Genomic DNA, 22,995 nt, shown 5'->3' with positions numbered 1-22,995 from the left:
TCAATATATATGTAAACACTGTAACATAAATAAATGAAATTAACATCACTAAAATATTTTAATACTTTGTGGTTAATTAAAAAGCAATTAAAATATATGTAAAATCTTATGCGTAAAGAACTACGAACAATATTTATAAATATTTACATTATTAAAATGCTACTTGTTTCCATTTCATGGAAGTTAAGAACAACCAATTATGTACATAAATGTAATGTACATCATATATATTATTTTTACAGTTACAAGTACAGTTGTCCATTTTTTAAATATATTAACTAAATCATTTTAGACATTATCTGGAAGTAATTATTTAAAAATATTAAAAGCCAAATTATATACATAATTATTACGGAATGAAAAAAATTCATTTAATTAGTCATTTAATATATCATTAATAATTCGTTAATGTTATATCGTGGAAACAGATAAAACACTTAGTCTATTACTACTTGATAGTAATAGAAGCTATGCATTTGGTCTATTACTATTTAATTAAATTTAATTTTTATTTATATTGTATTATGTTAAAATTATATTGCAATTCTTGTTAACAGAAATCATAAATTATTATAAGGAATATAATTTTTATAGCTATGTATATTTTTTCAACAGTACATAAGCTTGTATGTCGATGATGACATATGTTATATAGCACAATATTATGCGAATTTGTTTTTTTCAATACAATAGCCATCTGTGGTAATATATTATAAAAAATAATTTGCCTGCTATCAAAATACATACAGGGTGTTTCGTAACTTGTGGGACCCACTTCGGGAGCTGATTGTACGCCTAAAAATAATGAAAAAAAGTCATATAAATATATGTTCTATCTGTTTTTGTTTATGAGATATAATGAATTTTCTGTTGAATTACTTTTACAAAAGATGCTCTAAATGACTACCTACACGCGTTTTGTCATTGAACTCGTTACTCTCTCTCTAATTCCTGGTGTTTTTCGAATTTGTCAGAAGCCTTGCTCTATTCTATTTCGTAGTATTTCAGCATTTTCGATCGATGTTGCGTGTACAATAGATTTTAAATGTCCCCATAAATGAAAATCTAATAGTTTCAAAAATGGAGAACGAGCAGGCCATGCAATAGGACCTCCACGACCAATCTATTTATTTGCAAAGTGTCGATTTAAAAATTGCCTAGCCACTCGGCTAAAATTGCCTAGCCACTCCATCATGCATAAATCGCATACGAAGTCTAATATCGACTGGAACTTCCTCTAATATTTCGTGTAAAGCGTGCTCAAAAAATCAACGTACTTTGTGCCTGTTAGTTTCTCATCAAGAAAAAAAAGTCTAATTAAAAATTTATTAATTATTCCTGCCCGTTTAAACTAAACTGGTGTTGATGTCTTGAATGCACAACATGTGGGTTTTCTTCATCCCAATTATGATTATTATGAAAATTGAATATACCATTGGTAAAACTAGCTTCATCAGTGAAAAGTATGGTAGATACAAAACTCTCTTCACGTTCACACATTCGCAGGAACCAAGTACAAAAAACTAGGTTGAAAATCAGTTTCAGTAAGTCCTTGTACTCACTGAAAATGGTACGGGTATAATTGCTGTTCTCGCAAAATTCCTTTCAACATGATGGAGGACCCGCTCTTCAAATCTAGAATTTCTATTAATCGGTCTACCAATGTATGAACTTCTTCTCTGGAAGCAATCAGTCTCTCGTAGACGTTCGTGTATTCTTTGAAATGTTTTCTTGTTTGGTATACGCCGATTGGGAAAATATTCGTATAAACGTCTTGCTTTACTTGCATTACACATAGCGAGCCCATACATCAGATGCATATCTGTCATTTCTAAATTAGAATAACGCTCCATTATCACTTCAAACACGATCTTAAACGACATGTATTACAATTATTAAGAACTGAATTAGAGAGTATTGCGAAATTTGCTGAATCTTCAAATAGTCACACGGAAGATATCAAGTAAGTATTATTTGTAAACAGTGCGAATTCTTGCTTACGAACTATCGCGGTCTATGGAAAGAGAGGCCGGACAGAGAGTTTGCTCTGTTTATATATATATTTTATATATATTATATAAAATTCATTATATCTCATAAACGAAGACAGATAGGACATATATTTATATGACTTTTTTTCATTATTTTTAGGCGTACAATCAGCTTCCGAAGTGGGTCCCACAAGTTACGAAACACTCTGTATGAAATACCCTTTAATGAAATCTTAATATTATAGCATTTAAATATTTGCTATTGTACTTAATCAGGTTTATATAAGAAAAAAATTTTAAGAAAAGCATTGATAATACCTTTCAGTTTTGTTCTTCTGTATAACTCAGAGTCAATAAATTTAAGAAGGTAAATATATAATTAATCATATGTGTTAGGCCTTAAATTTCTAGTACTGTGCAATGTCTAAAACTGCAACATATCATATTGCGAGTTTATGTTGTAGTACTTTGATTGAAACTAGAATGTAATCTCTCAGCAAGGGGTTTTATGTATATCCAACCACCGTCTTTAGTTTCTTTGAACAACTATTAAAAAATAAGATTTATATAATCATTTGAAATAAAAAATATATAACACTGAGAGAAGAATGTACCTTAGTTTGCCAATTGATATTATTTTCTTTCCTAGTACGCGCTTCCTCTCGTTGTTTTTGTTCAATTGTACATTTAGCAGCTGTTGCTTTTTCCATGTCATTAATTCTTAATCCAACAGTTACATCCCGCCAAACTTTTCGCGATTCATGTTCTTCTTGTTCACATACTGGCTTTATTAATTTTCTTTGAGTATGAAGTTCTTTTACATCCGCAAATATTTCACTTCTCTGCAAAAATTGAATTTATGAATGAAAAAGCTAAAATGAAAGATTGATATCTTTCATAATATCTTTTATACAAACTCCATCAGCCCATTTGGCTTCCATAGCACCACTCCATTCTCCGTTTATAACAACAAATGGTTTTTTATCTCCCGGTTGTGTAATTTGACATGTAATTCGATTACGTTTGCCACCATAAAAAGGTTTTGTTAAAAATTCTACAGTAGCGTGATAACCAGTTTGTGCGCAATGGATAGTTGCAGTCCCTCCTAATTCTATCCATGGTATGGTGAGAATAGATCTACCATAACCATTTGGGAAAGTCAATACGTATTCCTCTCCATGTTGTAATACATTTACCCAACCCTTCCCAACATTATGTACTCCTATACTCAGTCCAAGAAATTTACTTTTTGTCCATACATGTGCTCCAAAACTGATCTTTTTTGCATAATGTTCAGCATAAAATGCACTTACTGCAATATAAAACGTATTAGTTTATCCAGGAGAATATTTATTAAAGAATTATAACAAATAAATATGAGCAAACTTACTAGGAGGGTGATGAGAAACTTGTTCAGCAATAAATGAAAGCTGATTCTCTTTGCACCAAGGTACAGGACCTCCAACAACTAGTTTTGTATCAGTAGAACTATCTACAGTATCATTAGGAATATCCCAATGACACCTAAAAATTTCACCTAATATTGGATTATATGGTTTCTTAGCTACCCCTGATTTACGACCTGCGTGAAAACTGCATAAATACCAACGAACTACTTGAATCATTCTATCTTTAGCAGTAGGCATATCTGCTATGCTGAAATATCCAATATTATAAATAATAATGTATTAAGAGTTTCAAAAATTTTGGAAAATATTGTTAGTATTATTCATTGCATAGAATATACCTTACAAACTGATCTGGATGAGTAAAATAGTCTGCATACATTTCAAGAAGCGACCTGCGCTCCAAAATAAATGTAGGTAATGCTACTTTTGTTAAATCCATACCAATTTTTACTTGAGATAGAAGGTGAGTCACTACGGATCCATGAGATTCCATGGAATCCACTAAAAAATAACATGAAGGTAAGAATTTGTTCTTAATGGAATAATTTACATTATTAATATAATGGTTACTAACTTTCTGTTTCACTTTCCTCCTCATAAAGGGCTGTAACACGTAACAAAATTTCATAATAATAATTTACAAACAAAACGAGATGTAGTAACTTAAAAAATAAGAAAAAAATAACTTCTATTGTGATTCGTTTTAATATTTCTCTTAAATTAATAATAGTTGTAATATGTTGTTTGTCAATTTTATAGTTAAAAAATACAACCTATAATAACATGAATATTCGCATAAATACAAAAGAATTTCTTTTGTTATATATATATTTTAGCGTAATTTAAAGACTCACTGCTTGAATCCGCACTCAACATATTTTTTTTTTTGTAAAATATCAACTAAATTCCATTCCTAAATACGATCGTACGATGTCAACTATACGCAGTACAATCGTCTTTTTCTAAGAAATAAAGTTTTCCAAGAGGCAAAAACTAGTTGAAATTGATTAAATTCTCTTTTCTGCGATTGTGTCATACTAAAGAATATTCACACTTGATTTTAACTACAAATTTAATATAGCTTTACTACTAGGTTCGAGTGACACGACAATTCACGTGTATAGTAATTGTAGTTGCGGGTAATGTCGTCTGACATAGAACCTGTATTATCGACTGCAATTTATTATGGATTTTTAATATTTATATAATTCGTTTTTTCTTGCTATATTTTATTTGTTATTTTAAATATATAATATAAATATATTTGTTGTAAATAATTAACAATAATTATAACATATTTTAATATATTTTTACTTTAATTTGATTAAATATTTATGTATTGATTTTTTATTTGAATTTCATCCAATTTAAAACACATACATACTTAAATATTGCATTATATATAAAAATATGTATAATACAAAACTGAAAATAAATAAAATACAGTTACCAAATACTCTGAGAAAAGAAAAGGGTACAAAAAACTTGATTTTATATCCACTAAACAATATGAAACATATAGACTATTAAACACTTATAAATTATTACTTACCATCATAATCAACAGACCCATCACCTTTTGTAGGTGGCAACGGAGGTTGCTTCCGATTTTCGTTCAATACATCTACATGTGATTGTGAACGTTCGCTATCTTGCCTTCTACTGAATTACAAAATATATCACATATTTCTTAAATTTTATGTTAAATATAGAGGTGTGCAGGTACCCGACATTTCGGGTTGGGCTAACACAAAGTCGGACGGGCTCGGGCAGGTAGCCCAATGATTTCGGATCTAGTTGGAAAAAGTTCAAGGGGGACATATCCAACTGTCTCCCAATATTATCCAATGTATTTCGTATTAATAAATATACTTCTGAAGAAATTAACTTAGGAGCACTTAACCCGGGATTACCCACTTCGGGGTCTAGTGCAGTAGATTCCCACGTGGACAATCCCGGCACTAGATTCCCACGTGGACAATCCCGGGTTAAACTAGGATTCACTTTTATTTTTCTTAGAAATAGAAAAATATCTCTTAGAATTGATTCAATTCGGTCTTCATCATTGTATCTCCATACAATATCAGCCACGGTACTCTTTTACTTAATTTTAAAAGATGACCGATTTCTCGATACGTTTTTCCTTTTTCTTGGTGAAAAATAACTAATTGTCATACATCAATAAATCGAAAAACGAGTTAAAACAACGATTAATTGAAGAACGGAAGAATATTCTGCTCAATTACTTAAAGAAAATTACTGGAAATATGCCTAGACGTCTGCAACATGTAATTGAAGTTAAGGGCTACCCAACAAAATATTAATTATTGTTTATGTTAACAATTTTCAGGTTTAAATATTATAGTTCTTCAAATGTCTAAATATTTATGCCACACTATATTTCGACATAATTCAGTTTATTGTTTGATATTAAGAAAAGTATGTGCAATAAATAAATAAAATTTATGTTACTATAAACTATAACGGATGTTCTAATATATTTTTAAAAAATTAATCCAAACTTACTATTATAGATACAATCGAAATCCACAACAATATTTTGAATAGCATGATGCCCGAATATTAATAAGAGTCACTGTATGTATTTCGCTGATGGTTTTAGTGCTAGAAATATAGACATTAGTTGGTGGAAATGCAATACAACCAGATTCCCACAAAATGTTGATTATCTTTCTTACATTATCATTTAGAGTATATTATTACATTTGAAGAAAAAAAAATATATGTATATTAAATATTATGAATAATTGATTTCGATAACGCAATATAATCCCATGGGATATATCATATCCCATTTGAACTTTTTCCAACTCGATACGAAATAGACGAACTATCCGAAATAGTCGGGCTACCTGCCCGAGCCCGCCCGACCCGAACAGTCGGGTACCCGCACACCCCTAGTTAAACATCAATAAACCCTAATAAATACTTACATACTGATATGATTTTGCATTGCAGAGGGAGGTGATATTTCGTCTGCTGCGTCATAATAATCTTCGTCTTCATCCGAAGATGAATAAGAAAATTGGGGTACAGGGAGATCTCTATCCACAACCGCTTTATAAGTGAAAATTAATGAAAATGAATATCTTAATTCATTTCTCTATTTGACTTATAATTTTATTTTTAAAAATATTATAGCTCAGTAATTTGACATTTATTTTAAATTTAATATACATAAATAAGAAAAAATAAGTTACCATTTGGCAATGCAGGTACTCTTAGTTCTACACATTCAAAACCTAATTCAATACCAGTCTGTACAGTTGCTTCTGGTTCTCTAGCAGCAACTAAAATTTATTATATTATACGTTTTCTATTATATATTTTATATTCACATTTAAATACATACCATGAGGTAAAGATGATGGAACGTGTGTTGAATCAGTGGGTCCACTATATATTCCATTTACTGGTATTGCTGTATTCTAAAAGTTATTATATTTAGCATGCACATACTACAACTATAAAATGTATTTAATTTAATTATTAATATAATAGAATTTATTAATATAATGTATGTCTCACAATTATATTGAATATTTACCTTTGCAATTTGTAACTGAACAATTGTATGTTTAACGGAATTAAGCATTGCATTGGCTTGAGTTAAAATAGCTGCATATTTTTGTTGTTTTTCTTCATCTTCTACAGCAACAGAACTTTGTTTTGTTTCAATTAATTTTATTTGATCAATCAATAATTGAAGATAAGCATCTGCTTCAGCCACTTTACGATCAAAGTCTTGCCTTGGAGGAGATTTTTTAGGATCCCATCTCTAGAATAATTTAAATTTTATTTAAACATCAAAATAAATCTAATTCTTGTTTTCAATATGCGAATGATTATACAGTATGTGAATGACGTAATATAGTGTCTTCTAAAGCACGAATCCACCGTTCTCGTTCCTCTGCATTTCTTGTTTGAAAATGAAATGTTTTTGGATCATCTTTATATGATGATGTAGTAATTGTAAATGTGCTATCGTCTTCATCATCGATACCTATAATAGCCCCTCTTAAACGTACACATCCTCTACGTGCTCCTCTCATCATTTTTTCTTTACTCTGCAATGTAATTAAAATATGGTAAAAAAATTATTATATTCAAAATATATTGATAGTATTTTTAAATATCAGTAATATATAATCAATACAATCTAAGTATTTAAAAACTACATATTAAAAATATCATCATAACTGACAAAATTCTTGACAATATATTGACAATAATTCTTTTTACGTGAAATAAATGAAATAAGTATTTTGTTAAAAGATGTTTAAAGATCAGCTGACTATGACAGATGTGCAAGATATTTAAACAAATAGAAATAATAGGTAACAGATAATAATACTTAATCAGTAAATAAAATAAAAAATTACTGATATAGAAATACATAGAAATTTATATTAATTTTGAATTAAATGTCACATAAATAATATTAAACATAAAGGAAATTTATATAAAATATACATTATAAAAAAAAGTAGGGTGTAACCTATTAATGAATAAATGAATGTTAAGTACAACAATTACAATATTTAGAAATTCTTACCGTGTAATATGATAAAAGACCAGCATTATCGTCTAAAACAAACCAACGATATTGCCAACCATTAACAACATTTGTCCATTTACTAAGTGAACCTTCCATCGTCGACATTGTTATTTGTTGCTCACTGTTATTTATGAGTGTATGTGTATACATAAATACAGTCATATAGATCATATACATATACATATGATACATATATATATATCATATATATGTCATGTGATACATCCGGCTATCAAACACATCTTCTAAACGTATATAGAAAGGTAACTCGGTAAGAAGATTGATATAAGACGAATATTCGAATAATTCGTGTAGTATTTAGAAAATATAATTTCTAAACTCTTTGTTATGAATTCAAAAAGGATCAAATGTTCTGCACGACAAAACTATTCATCTCTACTTGTTGCGCATAACAAATAGATCAAATTCTGCTCCAACAACAGATGATTCTACCGAAAAAGGCCTGTCTGTACCGATTTGCTTATCTTCCTAGTTACTTCTTATAGTCTACGATTATAAAAGATTACATTACGATAATAATAAAGTAATGAATGCAACATGTAACGTCGAAAGTTGTGTAAATGATTAATAATACTGTTAATACAATGAAGAATTTTATATATATATATACATAAATGAAAGCGTAAATAAATAAATAAATAAATAACTAGGTAAATAACTCTCGATTTGAATAAATATTAAGAAGACGTACATTCGATTTAGCCGCTTAAGATAGAACAGGTAAGTATTATTTGTTCTCAGTCGATTACTTTGCCTTTGGCACATTATGATTATGATACTGCATATTATGTTAATGTAATAGTACGTAACCTTACTTTGTAAGTAACAACTAGGATTAACAACTAGTGTTAGTTACAAGAAAATTCGTGGTTCGTGGTAATTTTGTAATATACATATATATATTATTCATAATTCATAAATTATTTCTAGCAAGAGCAAACCCAATTTTTTATGTAAGAAATATACAATATTCAAGTGATTTAAAAATTACATGTACTATGATAGTTTAATTAACAGTGTGCATACTTGGTAGACAGACTGCAGTATTATTCAAGTGTTAATAATAAGTTAGAAATCGTTGAGTAAAAAAATAACAGAAATAATTATAACAAAAGATGATATTTTCTTATCTGCAATATTAACTTAACACATAAAATTACATTTATAATAAAGCAATATTATCTTTTTGTAGACAAGTATATAGAAGTAAATGAGAGTTATGTGTATAGGATATTTATTTGGTAGATATTATACAAAAAATTCATAAGAAGACGAATGATTTTTATTTATAAAGTTATCACATTGGTGTGATAAATTAAAATAAATTACAATTCAATACTTGTAGCATAAAACAGATATGGAGAAGAAACATGGTTCTAATGTAGTGGAAGATGAAGAATTAGAGGAATCAGAAAATATAATTATAAATGAAGTTGATGGATTACCAAATTTGCATCCTAATTATCAACAATTGGGCCTAGAATTCGATGTAGAAAAAAGTCATTCTGATACAAATACAAGATCTATCGAAGATTTGGTACATGATGAAGATTTACCAACGTCAGTCATTGTAACTAATGTAGATTCCAGAGTTTTTAAAGATGATGAACTAAAGGTGATGAAAATATATAATGAAATTCAATGTAATAAACTCAATGTTTAATATATGTATGTATGTCTCTACATATTTTTCTCTCTACAGCAAGAAATACAAAATCTCTTCAAGCAGTTTGGGGAAGATGCTACATTTCAATATTTCAGATCATTTAGAAGAATGAGAGTAAATTATAGTTCTCCAAATGCAGCTGCAAATGCTAGGATACAGTTACATCAAACTCACTTTGGTGAGACCAATATCAATTGTTATTTTGCACAACCTGTTACTCCGATAGGTTTGTATAGTAGTGTTTTTTTACATTTACAAGAATTATTAGCTTAGATAGATAGCTTAATAGATCTTAAATAGATAGCTTTATAATTTTAAGTATAATATATTATTAATATATTTTTTAGATGTAGAAGATCAACACCTTCACCCACCAGCATTAACTAAACAGTTCCTAATTTCACCACCTGCTTCACCACCCGTTGGATGGCAGCCTAGGGAAGAAAGTGAACCTTTAGTCAATCATGATTTATTGGCAGCTATTGCGAATTTATCTGCAGGTTTTATCATTTGACTAGTTTGTAGTGTGACATATATATATTTACATGTACACACACACACGCGCGCGCGCGCGCGCGCACGCGCACACACACACACGCACGCACGCACGCACGCACGCACGCACACATATATGTGTGTGTTATATAAATATATCAAGTATGTAAATAATTTTACAGGAGGTAGTCATGAATTGCATCCTGGAGGTTCAGGACAACCTGGTATAGTTGTGCATGTTTGTGAAACAACAAATCCTATGAAAAATGTTCCACGTATTCAACATACGCGTTGTCCAGAACATTCATAAAGCAGCTCTGTTAGAAATGTTGTCCATTCTTTGACAATGAATTATTTATCCATCCAAGAAGCAATTAGTGGCATTACAAGCAATGATATTCAACATTCAAAAATTTGTATTGCAATATTGCAAAATTGATACTTTAATTTGTGATCACAGACTCGCAGAAAATTATCTGTAAATGTGTTTTGCTCATACTAATATATGTAAGTATTTGAAAAGATAATAAATACGTAATAAATATTTTATTAAAAATTATGTTTTCATTTGCAGATAAAAAATATTTTATGCTGACATTATAAACAAATAAAAATACGTGATATAATGAAATAATTTAAAAAATCATCGAATATTAACTAACGTACAAATAAAGTATTAGAAAAATCTACATAATATTTCGGAATAACTTTACACCAATTCTTATTCTCTTTTAATTTAAAAAACACAATTTAAAATATTAGATGCTTACAATTATAAAAACTAATAAAACTAATATTAAAATATCAAGGATAAAAAAATATTGAAATTAGTGATATTAATGTCTTACTCGAAGTATCGATGTTATAAATACTTTTAAAGGAGATATAAAATTTATGATCTTAGAAAAGGCAATTAGAATTAAATACTTGGTAAATTATCTCAGAATTTCAAGCAAGATTAATTCGGAAAAATATAATTTGTTACAAAGTGGGTGTGTGTGTGATAAGTTTAAGCAACATTGGTATATTTAATGTACATAGATGTGATTATATGAATATACCATGTAATATGAAATGATACTGTATGATCAGTGATACTGCTTTCTATCATATTTTAATTAATGAAGATTAAAGTTAATGATTTTTTCCATTAAAAAAAAAATTTTTTAATCTTTAGGATATATATAATTAATAAAATTGTAAAATTATAGATAGTATTATCATTTCAAAAAAATTCTTCACAATAAAAAAATTACATATTGTTCAAAGTGCATTAGTGCTACTATTATTTTTTTGTAACAGTGATGTTACACAATGTTACGCATACGTGTATGTAAATGTATATAATGTTCCCACTTGCATAAAATATTTCATATCAATGTAAGATTTATCGTAATATAGAGTTGTTGAAAGTTTATAAATATGTTATAGCAAATTACTTTTGTGTGAATAAATATGTTACTCAAAACTTGTTTTTTATGTCTATAGATAAAATAAAGAAATGTCTTTTGAATTTATTTGTTCAATTATTTAATTTAAGTTATTTTAAATGTTTGCTCCAGCTTGGTATATTTTATTCGTGAAAATTTGTATACTTTAAAATAATATTTTTAGGAAAAATATAATAAAATACATGGAAAAATATAAAAATCTGTTTTTTTTTAATTTTGAAATTATTCATTCTTACATTTGTCAATCGCACATTGAAATAATATAAAAGCTTTATACATATAAACGTTTAGTAATGTATGTCTTGGATTAAAATTTTATCGTTCACAATACAGATGTGTAAAATTTTTTCAGTACAGGGATTATACAATGTTTTATTATTAAAATATAAAAGAATTAAAATTTTATAATCTTATATTTATATATAACGATATAGGCCATTTCTTATGTTTTCTTTTTGTATGAATTTTTGTTCATTTTCAATTTTTGCAACTGAAAATACATGGATTTTACATGGGTTTAAAGAATTATATCGTAGTTGATAAAAACAGAACGCAAAAAATATTGTATAAAAAAGTTTTGTAATTTATGTACTTTTTACTTTTTACAGTTCAAACAAGTTAATGAAAAACAATCATATTTTGAAAATATATACACTTGCAGTAAATAAACTTATGCATGCATTTACGTTTAGACATATATTAAAATGTATAATGTACATTCTGCATACATAAACATTATCATTCAGAATTAAATACATCTGTGACGAGTTTATAACATTTCAAATATTTTATTTTGTCTTTAAATGAAACAAAAAATATAAAATACACTAATGAAATTATAGTTACATTGAAAGTAAAAAATAACATCAATATAATAAATCAAAGACTTTTAAACTCGTATATTTTTTCCACAGATGTCTTTAAGTGAACTTCATCATTTGTTTGAGAAAAAAAATTTGAATTTTAAAAATATTGGTTTGAATTTTAAAAATATTATAATTTATAATAACTACCTATTTAACAATGCATATTTTCATGATCAAGGGCGATATCATATTTAATCATAATTATAAATGATATGACTCTGTATGACGTTACGTTCTCATTTAAAAAATGTGTTTTCTGTGAACATGTTACAAACAACATTAACATCTTTCAATTACACTGGGATTTTTGAGCATACATTTTGATAAACAAAAACTGAATTTTTATAAAAATATAATATTAATCATAAGAATCTGAATAGTATTACATGTATGTATAATCCCGACCTATGCCATATACACAAAGGTATTAATGTCATCGTCGTGTCTGCGTATATATTTATGTTCGATAAGCCACTCAATTTGTTCTTTTATCATCTTTTTACTTGGCAGAAACATGTTCTTTAAGATATCAACTAATTCAGTTTGTAATTGAGCATTACTGATTTTTTTACGCATTTTTAAAATCTTGATGATTGCTTCCTATTAAAAAATATACATTTATCATTAATTTTACTTATCGAAAGATAAAGGAAGAAAGTTATTTGAATAAAAATTGTACCTGGACTCTTAGTATTCTAAGTTGTACGATGGATTGGTTGTCTTCTTCTTTACTTCGTTCTGTTGACAATTGAAGTCTTCCTATTAAATTAATTTTACCTCGTTTCTGCAGTTTACCATTTTTTCTAAATTAAAAATAAGAATTGATTATATATGGTTTAAGTAATGTGAATTAGCGTATAATTTTTTAAAAAATATTACTAACACAATAGCAAATTCTTGATTCACCCAAAATCTTGTATCATTTGCAAAATCTTTGGGGCTATGCGCATGTGGTTCAACTAGAAGAAGTTGACGTTTGAGTTTCGGGAAGGCACACAAAGACCACAAAGTTCGTCTCAGTTCAGGATCAGGAAGTTCCGTAGCCAGTCGTAAATTTTCATATGATATTTTTTCAAACGGTCGCTGATTCCAAGCAAATAAAACTGCCATTTGAAACGTTGTTACATCCACATCGAAGCGTCCCACTTGATTAGAAAATGTTATCTGGAACACCATCCAAATTGGTTGCAAGGTGAGGCTGAAAATTAGAATCGAGATATTGAATTTTTTGAAAAATTTTATTGTATACCCACGTTTACTGCATCAGAAAAATGTATATTATTCTGTTTTAATAAATACATATAATTTATATTATAGACAAAATTGTACTAACAATGTTATTAGATTGGATAAAGGCTTCTCATAGTAGGTTATAATACAATACGTAAAAGTATCTCTTTTTAGTACTTTTTGACAAGACAGTTTTTTTCTTACCGTGCCGTTAGACATATGATGATACCACTGTAATTTTCTTCCACTATGCTTTTTTTTATAAAATTCTTCCACTTCGGGAATATAATCTTCTAGTTGCAGTGGTAAACTTACAGTGACACGTTCACTACCTCTAGCCCAAGCACCTGCATTTAATATCTATAATAAATTATATTAATGCTTGTTTTAGAATATAATAGTATTTAACGATACATAAGTCAAAATATTGTTATAACGCTTAGCCCGTACTTTAATGTTGATACTATCTGCTATAGCAGCTCTACATTGTTCCTTAAATTGTTGATTGAGATCCTGTGATACTTTAATGTCTTGAAACATTCGTGCTAATTTATTAACATAATCGGCTGGCATTCCAACCTCACGAAGCCACTCTACCATGTTTTCCTCTTTTTCAGAATCAGCAGATGTATCCAATATCAAACGCCTTGTTAAATGAGCTTTATGATAGCGCATAAATACATCCTTATTTTGAACATATTTTAATACTAATAACTAAAATAAAACCAATATTAGATAAGTACAAGATAAAATGGTGTTAAATACTAGAAATATGTATGTAAGATAGGATGCGTACTACATCTTTTAGTTTGCTTTCAATTTCATCGGAAGTTAATTTTTTACTGAGTGGTGTTTTCCTAAGTAACATATCACAGTAGTTAGCTAGAAGTTCTGGACACTTTGATTCTGGTTGCCCGTTATTATTGTTGTTAGATTTATTATTTAAAATCGTTGTACCAATACCAGAACATTGACGTGCAGGTAATTCTAATCTGAATACCGTTGCATCATTTACTACGAGTTTGTAAGCTTTGTCTCTAGCAGTTAGAAAACGAGGATCATCGTCAAATGCTTCTTTAACAAGAATTGAAAACCGCCGAAAAAGATCCAATAATCTTTCAACGTATTTTTCAGAATCTTGAGTAATAACATCCACAGCTGCCATCATATCAGCTAAACCTGCACTTGCTATATGTTCTTCTAGATTTCTTAACATTGGACCAACTCCGTCAGGAACTCTATCCATTAGTTTTAGCATTAATCTAAGTTCTATAATTGCAATTTATTTTGTATTATAATTTATTTTATTATAATAATGTTGTTAGAAATATAATTCAAATAATATTACACTTACTATCTGTTTGACGATGCTGAATCATTCTTGGACATTCTGCTAATATAGCTGGCTTAAAAGTTGCTACTAACACACGTACACAACAATCAGTTAAAAGCTGTACACTAGCACTGTTTGGTTCTAAGTATTTTTGGGCACGAAGTTCTTCTTCTTGTAACTTTGCATCAGCATAACGCATATAATTTTCTACACCATGTAATGATAATTGTTCAGGTGCTTTAACCCAATAAAAAGCTTGTGTTGCTTCTATATATGCTGTTACAAAATTCTCCGTATAGATTTGAAGCTTATCAGTTGTATTTGAACATAAATTTACTGTAACATAATTTATAACACAATTTTGAATTTATGATACATACATATATGATATATTTAATTTGTATAAAAGAAGAAAGTTCATTACCATAAGATTCTCTAACACCAATAACAAGTTGTGAATCAAATGCTTTACCATTTCTTTCAGCACGAACAAGTCGCATAGCTGAGTCTTGAAGTTTTTGTTTTATTTCTCCAAATATACTTTGATTCCAACTATCCAACATTAACTGTAATAACAAAAAAAGTATATTATGAAATTATACATAGAAAAATTTGAAAGGAAATTCTTACTTTTCTAACAATATCATCAGGTTGACTTTTCTTTTGAACACTGGATGGTGCCTTTCCAGCAAGAGATGTTTCTAATTGTCTAAATGGCGTTGGCAAATAATTACACTGTGCAAAAAATTTTCTCCACTCAGCTATATATGCTTTCAACAAAGCTTGCTCCTCTTGGTGTGCCAAAACTCTCTAAAAAATATACAAAACAATGATTTCTTGTTTTTGTTGGACATTTTGAAAAACATTTATTTACATATTTAGAAATTATAATTCGAGCTTGTACCTGTTGAGCTTGTTTTATAAAATCCATTATGTCTTCTTTGAGTGCGTCTAATAATTTAAGAGCACCTTTGTCATTCCACATACATACTGCATGAACTGAGAAGAATAAATCTTGCCATTCTGCTTGAGTAACAGGTTCTTGTTTCAATAATTTCAAAATAGTTGGTCTCATACATGGCCATTTATCTTCAAACATAAACTGATTTTTGTCCTGTATGTGCAAATATATAATTTATCAAAATATTAACTTAAACTTGATGCTTATATGCTAAAGTCTTATTATTATCAATTATACTATTATTAACTATAATTATTGCATTATTGTTTCTTCATAAATAATATAATGTATATAATTAAATACTTTTTTATTTATGTTATCAGTATACACTAAAACATTTAAACATGCGATAATATTATCTATGAAAATACTCTTGTCAACAAATAATTTACAATTTGCTATAGAAAGAAATTATTACTGCATAATTGAAAAATTGGTATTTAATCGTTGAAAAATAGCAATATTTATCATTAGTAGATTGAAGCAACAGTACCATTGTATAGATATTTTCAAATATTTTTAATACGTAATCCTATTGATATTTATATACATGGTAAATTTCAAAACGTTCCTTGACAATTCAAATATTGTATAGGTTATTAAAGTTTATACGATGTCCATGATAATAATAGAGTACAACAAAAGATCTTGTAGATTTGAGAGACTTTGAAAACAATTTTTAAACTTATATTTCAATGCAAGTTGATTTTAACTACAAATATTGTTATTTAACGACAACTAACCATCGGCACCTTCGCATAAAGTTTTGACATGTCCTATACCACAATAAGTCTACGCCAATGAATACAAACAATACCATGAACGGTACTGATTAATTAGAATAAGAATTGGTTTGAATATCAATTTATATTTTTGTACAAGTTTATTTTAACATTAAAATGGATTTTATGTTTGTTTATTGTTCGCATACATTAAAATATACATATATGTAAGCACACATTTTTTTCAAGGAATGTAATATAGTGCATTCTAAAGTACTAGAACGATATATAATATAATAAAACATATATACATAGATAGGCAGTTCATAAGAATCTTAAATAAAAAAATAGTCAAAAATAAGAAAAAAAAACACAATCCTCTTAAAGGGAAGAACACTTGTAAATAAAGTTCACATTAGTTTTTTTCATATTTTAATATTTAAAACATTGTGTAAAATTTTTAGTTTTTTGTTAAAAAATTTCGGATAAAAGGCAAACATCATCTCAATAATAATTATATCAAATGTCACATGAAAAAATGATGTAATAATAGAACTATGTTTGATATTTGAAATCAATAACAAATGTTATAAGCACACGTGGAATTAAATTTGGATGTGGTCGGCTGGGAAGAGGGGAGGAAACATTGTTTTACATATGTACATGTACATGTAACAATATATATTCATAGAAATGAAGTTCTATTAACGTTATTCCGGGTTTGGATGTAAGTCGAGCATTTTTAAATCAGGTACATATTCATTATTATTAAGCAATCATAGTGACAAATTTCAAATCTACAAACATTTTCATTTGAACGTATTATTACAAACTTTCTTTAATTCTATATTTTTCATTTTATTTTTACAATTGTTATATAATATACATATACAATAAATGGTTTAACAATATTACTATTATTACAATGGTTAAACAATATTACTATTACTAGCTGGAAGGAGAGTAAGTAAATACGTATCTGTGACAGCGTGATTGTAGTCACGTACGTGAGATTACATATCGTCTGTTGCAAATGGAATGAATATTCCAGCTGTTTGATAAATCATTGCGTTTCAACTTGATTCGAATATGTGATTGACCGAAAACTATAACACTTGCATAAGTAGAAGTGAATTTCTGTATATCTTGCGGAAAATAGCTAATCGGTGAACAATACGATGAAAGCGTCAATAAAGTTTACTTTTGACAGGACAATTTATGCACGTTTCTGGCAGCACGTAGTCTTGTCGATGTTGTAAAAAGAGGGAACACCAGTTAGTATCGCGGTGACGCGCGATAATAATTTGTCTATAAGAGAACGTGATCGAAAGGTATACCAGTGAATTTAATCATGACGAGCGAACCCAGTGAAAATATGGTCAGAATATTGATACTGCTTACGGTGTTTTTACCTTCTATTGTACATTCTAATTATTTCGGAACGAACAGTGAGAAGAACGACCAATGCTTTTGTAAGGTATTATTTTCATTGTTTTCTCGTTATTCAAATTTTTTCATTAAAAAAAAAAAAAAAAAATAAACATAACCTACGATTTATCGAATCTGTCATTTTTTAAAAATATATTTACGTATATGTATTTATCTAATATGATTATCTTTAAGTGATTAAGTTGCATTTTAAAAAATCTAGTTGAAGGGATCAATCGACGACTGCAGCTGCAGTGTGGATACAGTGGATTATTTCAATAATATGAAAATTTATCCAAGAGTTCAGAGTCTTTTAGTCAGGGATTATTTTCGTTTTTATAAAGTAAACTTAAAACAAGAATGCCCCTTCTGGACCGATGATAGCAAATGTGCTATAAGATATTGCCATGTGCAACCTTGTCAAGAAGTAAGTAACTTAATATGTTCGATCAATATGCAAATTTTATTTTATACAAATTGTTGAAACTTGCACACGTTGATATTTTTGTAATTGTAGGAAGACATTCCAGATGGTTTAAAAGGAGACATGTTAAGGAACATTCATTTTAATGAAAGTCCCATAGATAAATATAAAGCATCAATGCAATACAATGATTGCTTACATAGTGCTAAAGATCATAATAGAGAACTTGGTTATCTCAACACAACAATTAGGTAAGTAATAATAGAATCATTTGTGAACTTGGTGTATGTATTTGTCCAAATTCATTTTGATATATTATGTTCAGTTCAGAAAACTACAAAGATTTTGAGTTATGGCAACAATATGACGATGCTCAGGATAATTTTTGCGTGAAAGAGTCTAGCCCTGGTGAATATGTGGATCTTTTGCTAAATCCTGAAAGATACACAGGTTATAAAGGACCTAGTGCACATAGGATATGGCGCAGTATTTATAAGGAAAATTGTTTTAGGTAAAAATTTCTGTTAACGATAAAAAATGAAATGGATATAAAAAATTCTGGTATTTTGTATATCTATTTGATTTCAGACCTGAAAATTCGCCACATAATTTTATTCAATCTTCAAAAATAAATGGTAAATAACTTTAATCTGATACAATAATACATTTTGATAGTATATTGATTTCATTGTAATATATTATTACTTGCAGGCATGTGCTTGGAGAAAAGAGTGTTTTATCGTGTTATATCAGGTCTTCATGCTAGTATTAATATTCATTTATGTTCAAAATATTTGTTATCATCAAAAGATAATTTAGAGTTAGTACCCGGTGGTCGATGGGGTCCTAATTTACAAGAGTTTCAAATAAGATTTTCACCAGAGGCAACAGGAGGTGAAGGCCCAAATTGGTTAAAAAATTTATATTTTACTTATCTGCTTGAATTAAGAGCTTTGGCAAAAGCTGCACCATATTTAGAAAGAGAAGAATATTATACTGGTAATAAAGTACAAGATAAAGATACTCGTTTGGCGATAAATGATATTTTAAATATTGTTAAGTAAGTTTCATTTTTAATTAATTAATTTCATCAACGACGAATCTGATGCGTATAGACTCAAGATGAATGTATTTTAGGTCGTTTCCTGATCATTTTAATGAAAGCGTTATGTTTACTGGTGGAGCTGAAGCTCAGTTATTGAAAGAACAATTTAGACAGCATTTTAGAAATATATCTCGTATTATGGATTGCGTAGGATGCGATAAATGTAAACTTTGGGGGAAACTTCAAACGCATGGTTTGGGTACAGCACTGAAAATTCTATTCTCAGGAAAATTCGATAAATGGGAATCAACATTACATAACTTTAATAGGAAGAAATTCTTTTTAGAAAGAAGTGAAATTGTTGCACTTATAAATGCTTTTGGAAGGTAAGCAGACTATTTGCAGACTAATTGCTTTTTAAATTTAAACATAATTATTAAGGTAGAATACATAATGAGGGAATTTATTATCAGAAAGTATAATTACTTTTTAATTTTACAGATTATCAGAAAGTATCTTTGAATTGGAGAAATTTAGACAAATGATGAGATAGCAGGATATCTAATCATATGATTAAGTTACTTTAGTAAAGTACATCACACAAATTGATTTATATAATCTTTGATTATAATAAGTTTATATCAGGTATAAATTATTTAGAAGTTTTATATTTATATTTAAAATATGGCATAAAATCGCAATAAAAATTATTGCGTAATCTCCTTTATACTTCTTACTTCTAACAATAATTAATTTGATATTGTCAAGAGATTATTTAGCGATATGTAATATTGATTAAATCAAACAAAGATGTCAAATCTCATCTAATTATTTTATTGCGATTTTAATGATAACTCTATCTGTGATAAATATTTTGTCTATAGAAAAGATTCTTGTACCAGTTTTAAAGCAGTATATAATAGCATATTCAGTTTTTAAAAAAACTTTCATTTTTTGAACTCGTGAAACATTTAAATTTTCTTATTATTATTATATATGCATTATTATATATCAAATTTAAGATATTATAGTTCGCCTTTTAAAATGTATTTTTATTTTAATCAAAATTGTTATCAACCTAACTACCAATATATTCTATCCATAAAAATAATATTGATTAGTAAGTTTATACAAGTAAATAGACTGTAACTTGTAAGGTTCAATAAGATATTATGAAAATCGTCCAACATAAATCAATTTTGTATAGTTGTGTACATTTTTTGAAAAATTTTATATTCTATGTTTTTATATTATTACCATAATGGAGGCGACAAAAGATTTGACATTATTTTCCGATAAATTTATATACAAAGAAGAAACACCAGTGTTGTATATTTCTATATGCTAATTCATATTAATTTATAAAATGTTTGATGTTGTTATATATAGGCATAAATCTAATTTATTGTCGCTAAATTGTATATACGATTCCTGTTTCATTTTTCAAATTAAATTTTCAAAGATGAGTAAAATTAAAAAAAAAAAAATTGAAATTTTGATAAATGAATTGGTTTGGTATAAAATTGAAATCATATTGAGTGCGAGAAACTTTTCATGACATCTTTTTACCATGATATTACTCATTCGAATAGATTGTATATTATAAAAACAATTTTAAAATTCTGTACGCGAGTGTATACAGAAAAAAAATGTATATTTTATATGTGAGCACAAGTAGATGCGTGATGCGTATAATTTTCACGGATTTATTTATAATTTGGAATAGTAGAATTATCATGTAACCTGCTTATTTGTGAAAAATAGACACGCTTCGTTTTAATAGAACATTTGATACGTACGATTATAAAAGTTGACAAGTTTTGAATATAATGTGAATTACAATACATCAACGTTTTGTACATCGTCAATTACTTTGTACTCCTCCTTTCATCAGACATTCCATTTAATCGTATCATCACTGCGTTCAACGAATAAGACGTTTTAATTTAATCTTAAATAATTTCGTTTTATTAATTACTTTTAAATGAATCATTTTCCATTTATCGGCGAGCACGCTGTTTTTTTATTCTAATCGCAAAGATCAAATCGGTGGCCAAATTACACAGTTATTTTTAAGCTTCGAGCGAATATTGGTACGTAGAATACGATGTAATATCAATGCACTGTGTCGATAATCCTCTCGGATAACAGAGACTCTTCGATAGGTGTCCGTTATCCGAAACCTATCGAACGCATCGCGAAAGCAGTCGAGAAAGATCCTTGGGGCCACCCTGGCGACGATCTCGAGGAACGAGTCAGGTGTTTCGCGATAACACGTATTCTAATAGTTCGATCGAGTGTCTCTCTTGACAATCGTCGTATTTGCGCTTGGGCCGGCGACGTTCGCAATCGTGTACCTTTGGATCGCGATCAATTTCTCAAGTCGTAGCTCGATATTTGTTACGATTCAACTCTTGAATGAAATAAAGTTGAAATTATTATCTGTCTTTATCACGTGTTTCATCGAACTGATAGGAGAATACAAAAACTGAAAAAGAAACCAGTCACTTGGGGAAGAGATTTTGTTCGACTTGATTTTCGTCTTCATAATTGTACCATGCGTAATATCACGCGAGTAAAATATAACGAGGAACACTGAGGAACACAGGCTTCCATTCCGACATTTACCTCTTATCGCATTTCCAGGCTCTGTTATGTCTAGGATATTCGTACGCGATGTAAACAAACACCCCCGGTATCGTGAACTGTCATCGAGCACCTCAGTCAGCCATCCTGTGGGAGGTAAATATGTATACTGTGTGCAAGCCTCAGTCGATAGATCGCGCGTGTAAACGACTGCTTGAAAAAAATTTCGTTTTACGTTCGCTAGCCCTTCGTAACACTTTCTCGACGTTTCTCGGTTGAGCTTGCGACCTCGACGAAAAAAAGAAAAAAAGAAAAAAACGATATGACGCATCTGTGTGAAAAAAAAAAAAAAGAAATGGAAATCGTGTGTCGTACTATCGGTAAGCAGAGTATAAGACCTTTGAGACGGGAGATTTAAAGTATTATGCTCTGTTTATTGTTGGTGCGCCGCGAAACGAGCATCGCCTTGGACTTGGACACTCGGAAAATTTTGTCGACTTCTCCCAGTTTTCCCAGAATCTGATTCGACCGCTGACTTCCGCGATTCCCATATTCTGGCATAATATTGCCGGGCAATATAGAGGCATTATGCTAGTAATATGTGGTATCGTAAGTTCACTGCGATCGTCGATCGAAAAGAAATCTGAAAGAATGCACTGGTAGCCAGTCGATCGATTTGTTTTTCTTTATCCACGCTCGATAATCGACTCAAAAGTCGACGGCAGTAAACTGCTGATTACAAGTTACGATAACTTTAATGCGACGAGGGTTATCCGTTTTTTAATAAT

At 28.9% G+C, this 22,995-nt stretch overlaps 4 protein-coding genes and 1 long non-coding RNA gene across 17 annotated transcripts; 2 read left to right on the top strand and 3 right to left on the bottom strand.

Annotated features, from left to right (window-relative positions):
• Positions 1 to 48: 48 nt before the first annotated feature.
• On the bottom strand, positions 49 to 8,178 carry LOC122535304 (oxysterol-binding protein-related protein 9). Of its 4 annotated transcripts, none has more exons than XR_006308130.1 (14): positions 7,977 to 8,178; positions 7,273 to 7,488; positions 6,969 to 7,199; positions 6,774 to 6,849; positions 6,622 to 6,711; positions 6,355 to 6,478; positions 4,953 to 5,062; positions 3,975 to 4,004; positions 3,739 to 3,901; positions 3,382 to 3,647; positions 2,909 to 3,303; positions 2,606 to 2,833; positions 2,310 to 2,537; positions 49 to 299 (listed from the first exon to the last, which is right to left on the bottom strand). XR_006308130.1 is itself a non-coding variant. In XM_043666737.1 (13 exons), the coding sequence occupies exons 1-13, from the start codon at positions 8,169 to 8,171 to the stop codon at positions 2,445 to 2,447; spliced, it is 2,217 nt and encodes a 738-aa protein (XP_043522672.1). In that variant the 5' UTR covers positions 8,172 to 8,178; the 3' UTR covers positions 2,231 to 2,444. The 4 variants fall into 4 exon arrangements, 1 of the variants encoding a protein (XP_043522672.1); XR_006308131.1 differs by having other exon boundaries at positions 4,953 to 5,059; XM_043666737.1 differs by lacking the exon at positions 49 to 299 and having other exon boundaries at positions 2,231 to 2,537.
• A 302-nt stretch (positions 8,179 to 8,480) lies between these two features.
• LOC122535313 (protein sarah) lies at positions 8,481 to 11,629 on the top strand. Of its 6 annotated transcripts, none has more exons than XM_043666754.1 (6): positions 8,481 to 8,650; positions 9,346 to 9,615; positions 9,703 to 9,892; positions 10,014 to 10,166; positions 10,344 to 10,668; positions 10,736 to 11,629. In XM_043666754.1, the coding sequence occupies exons 2-5, from the start codon at positions 9,358 to 9,360 to the stop codon at positions 10,469 to 10,471; spliced, it is 729 nt and encodes a 242-aa protein (XP_043522689.1). In that variant the 5' UTR covers positions 8,481 to 8,650; positions 9,346 to 9,357; the 3' UTR covers positions 10,472 to 10,668; positions 10,736 to 11,629. The 6 variants fall into 6 exon arrangements, with proteins under 6 accessions (XP_043522689.1, XP_043522686.1, XP_043522687.1 ...); XM_043666751.1 differs by having other exon boundaries at positions 8,483 to 8,720; XM_043666752.1 differs by lacking the exon at positions 8,481 to 8,650 and adding an exon at positions 8,738 to 8,869.
• Positions 11,630 to 12,060: 431 nt separating this feature from the next.
• On the bottom strand, positions 12,061 to 16,939 carry LOC122535303 (cullin-5). 2 transcript variants are annotated; one of them, XM_043666735.1, is made up of 11 exons: positions 16,746 to 16,939; positions 15,946 to 16,155; positions 15,672 to 15,851; positions 15,466 to 15,607; positions 15,063 to 15,377; positions 14,505 to 14,977; positions 14,159 to 14,422; positions 13,913 to 14,068; positions 13,362 to 13,642; positions 13,158 to 13,281; positions 12,061 to 13,078 (listed from the first exon to the last, which is right to left on the bottom strand). In XM_043666735.1, exons 1-11 carry the CDS (start codon positions 16,773 to 16,775, stop codon positions 12,884 to 12,886), a joined length of 2,370 nt encoding a protein of 789 aa, XP_043522670.1. In that variant the 5' UTR covers positions 16,776 to 16,939; the 3' UTR covers positions 12,061 to 12,883. The 2 variants fall into 2 exon arrangements, with proteins under 2 accessions (XP_043522670.1, XP_043522671.1); XM_043666736.1 differs by lacking the exon at positions 16,746 to 16,939 and adding an exon at positions 16,496 to 16,530.
• Positions 16,940 to 17,309: 370 nt separating this feature from the next.
• LOC122535307 (ero1-like protein) lies at positions 17,310 to 21,477 on the top strand. 3 transcript variants are annotated; one of them, XM_043666744.1, is made up of 9 exons: positions 17,310 to 17,451; positions 17,935 to 18,201; positions 18,376 to 18,579; positions 18,670 to 18,827; positions 18,902 to 19,087; positions 19,165 to 19,211; positions 19,288 to 19,636; positions 19,714 to 20,007; positions 20,123 to 21,477. In XM_043666744.1, the coding sequence occupies exons 2-9, from the start codon at positions 18,076 to 18,078 to the stop codon at positions 20,172 to 20,174; spliced, it is 1,416 nt and encodes a 471-aa protein (XP_043522679.1). In that variant the 5' UTR covers positions 17,310 to 17,451; positions 17,935 to 18,075; the 3' UTR covers positions 20,175 to 21,477. The 3 variants fall into 3 exon arrangements, with proteins under 3 accessions (XP_043522679.1, XP_043522678.1, XP_043522680.1); XM_043666743.1 differs by having other exon boundaries at positions 17,328 to 17,475; XM_043666745.1 differs by lacking the exon at positions 17,310 to 17,451 and adding an exon at positions 17,679 to 17,853.
• On the bottom strand, positions 20,815 to 22,563 carry LOC122535314. 2 transcript variants are annotated; one of them, XR_006308134.1, is made up of 3 exons: positions 22,443 to 22,563; positions 22,250 to 22,354; positions 20,815 to 22,109 (listed from the first exon to the last, which is right to left on the bottom strand). It is a non-coding gene; the product is annotated as an uncharacterized LOC122535314 (long non-coding RNA). The 2 variants fall into 2 exon arrangements; XR_006308133.1 differs by having other exon boundaries at positions 22,250 to 22,563.
• Between the last annotated feature and the right edge of the window lie 432 nt (positions 22,564 to 22,995).

Source organism: Frieseomelitta varia, unplaced genomic scaffold, assembly GCF_011392965.1.
Source record: "Frieseomelitta varia isolate USP_RPSP 00005682 unplaced genomic scaffold, Fvar_1.2 scaffold_697, whole genome shotgun sequence".
NCBI lineage: Eukaryota > Metazoa > Arthropoda > Insecta > Hymenoptera > Apidae > Frieseomelitta > Frieseomelitta varia.
Note: the sequence above shows the minus strand (reverse complement) of the source record. Positions and strands in the feature narration are given on the sequence as shown.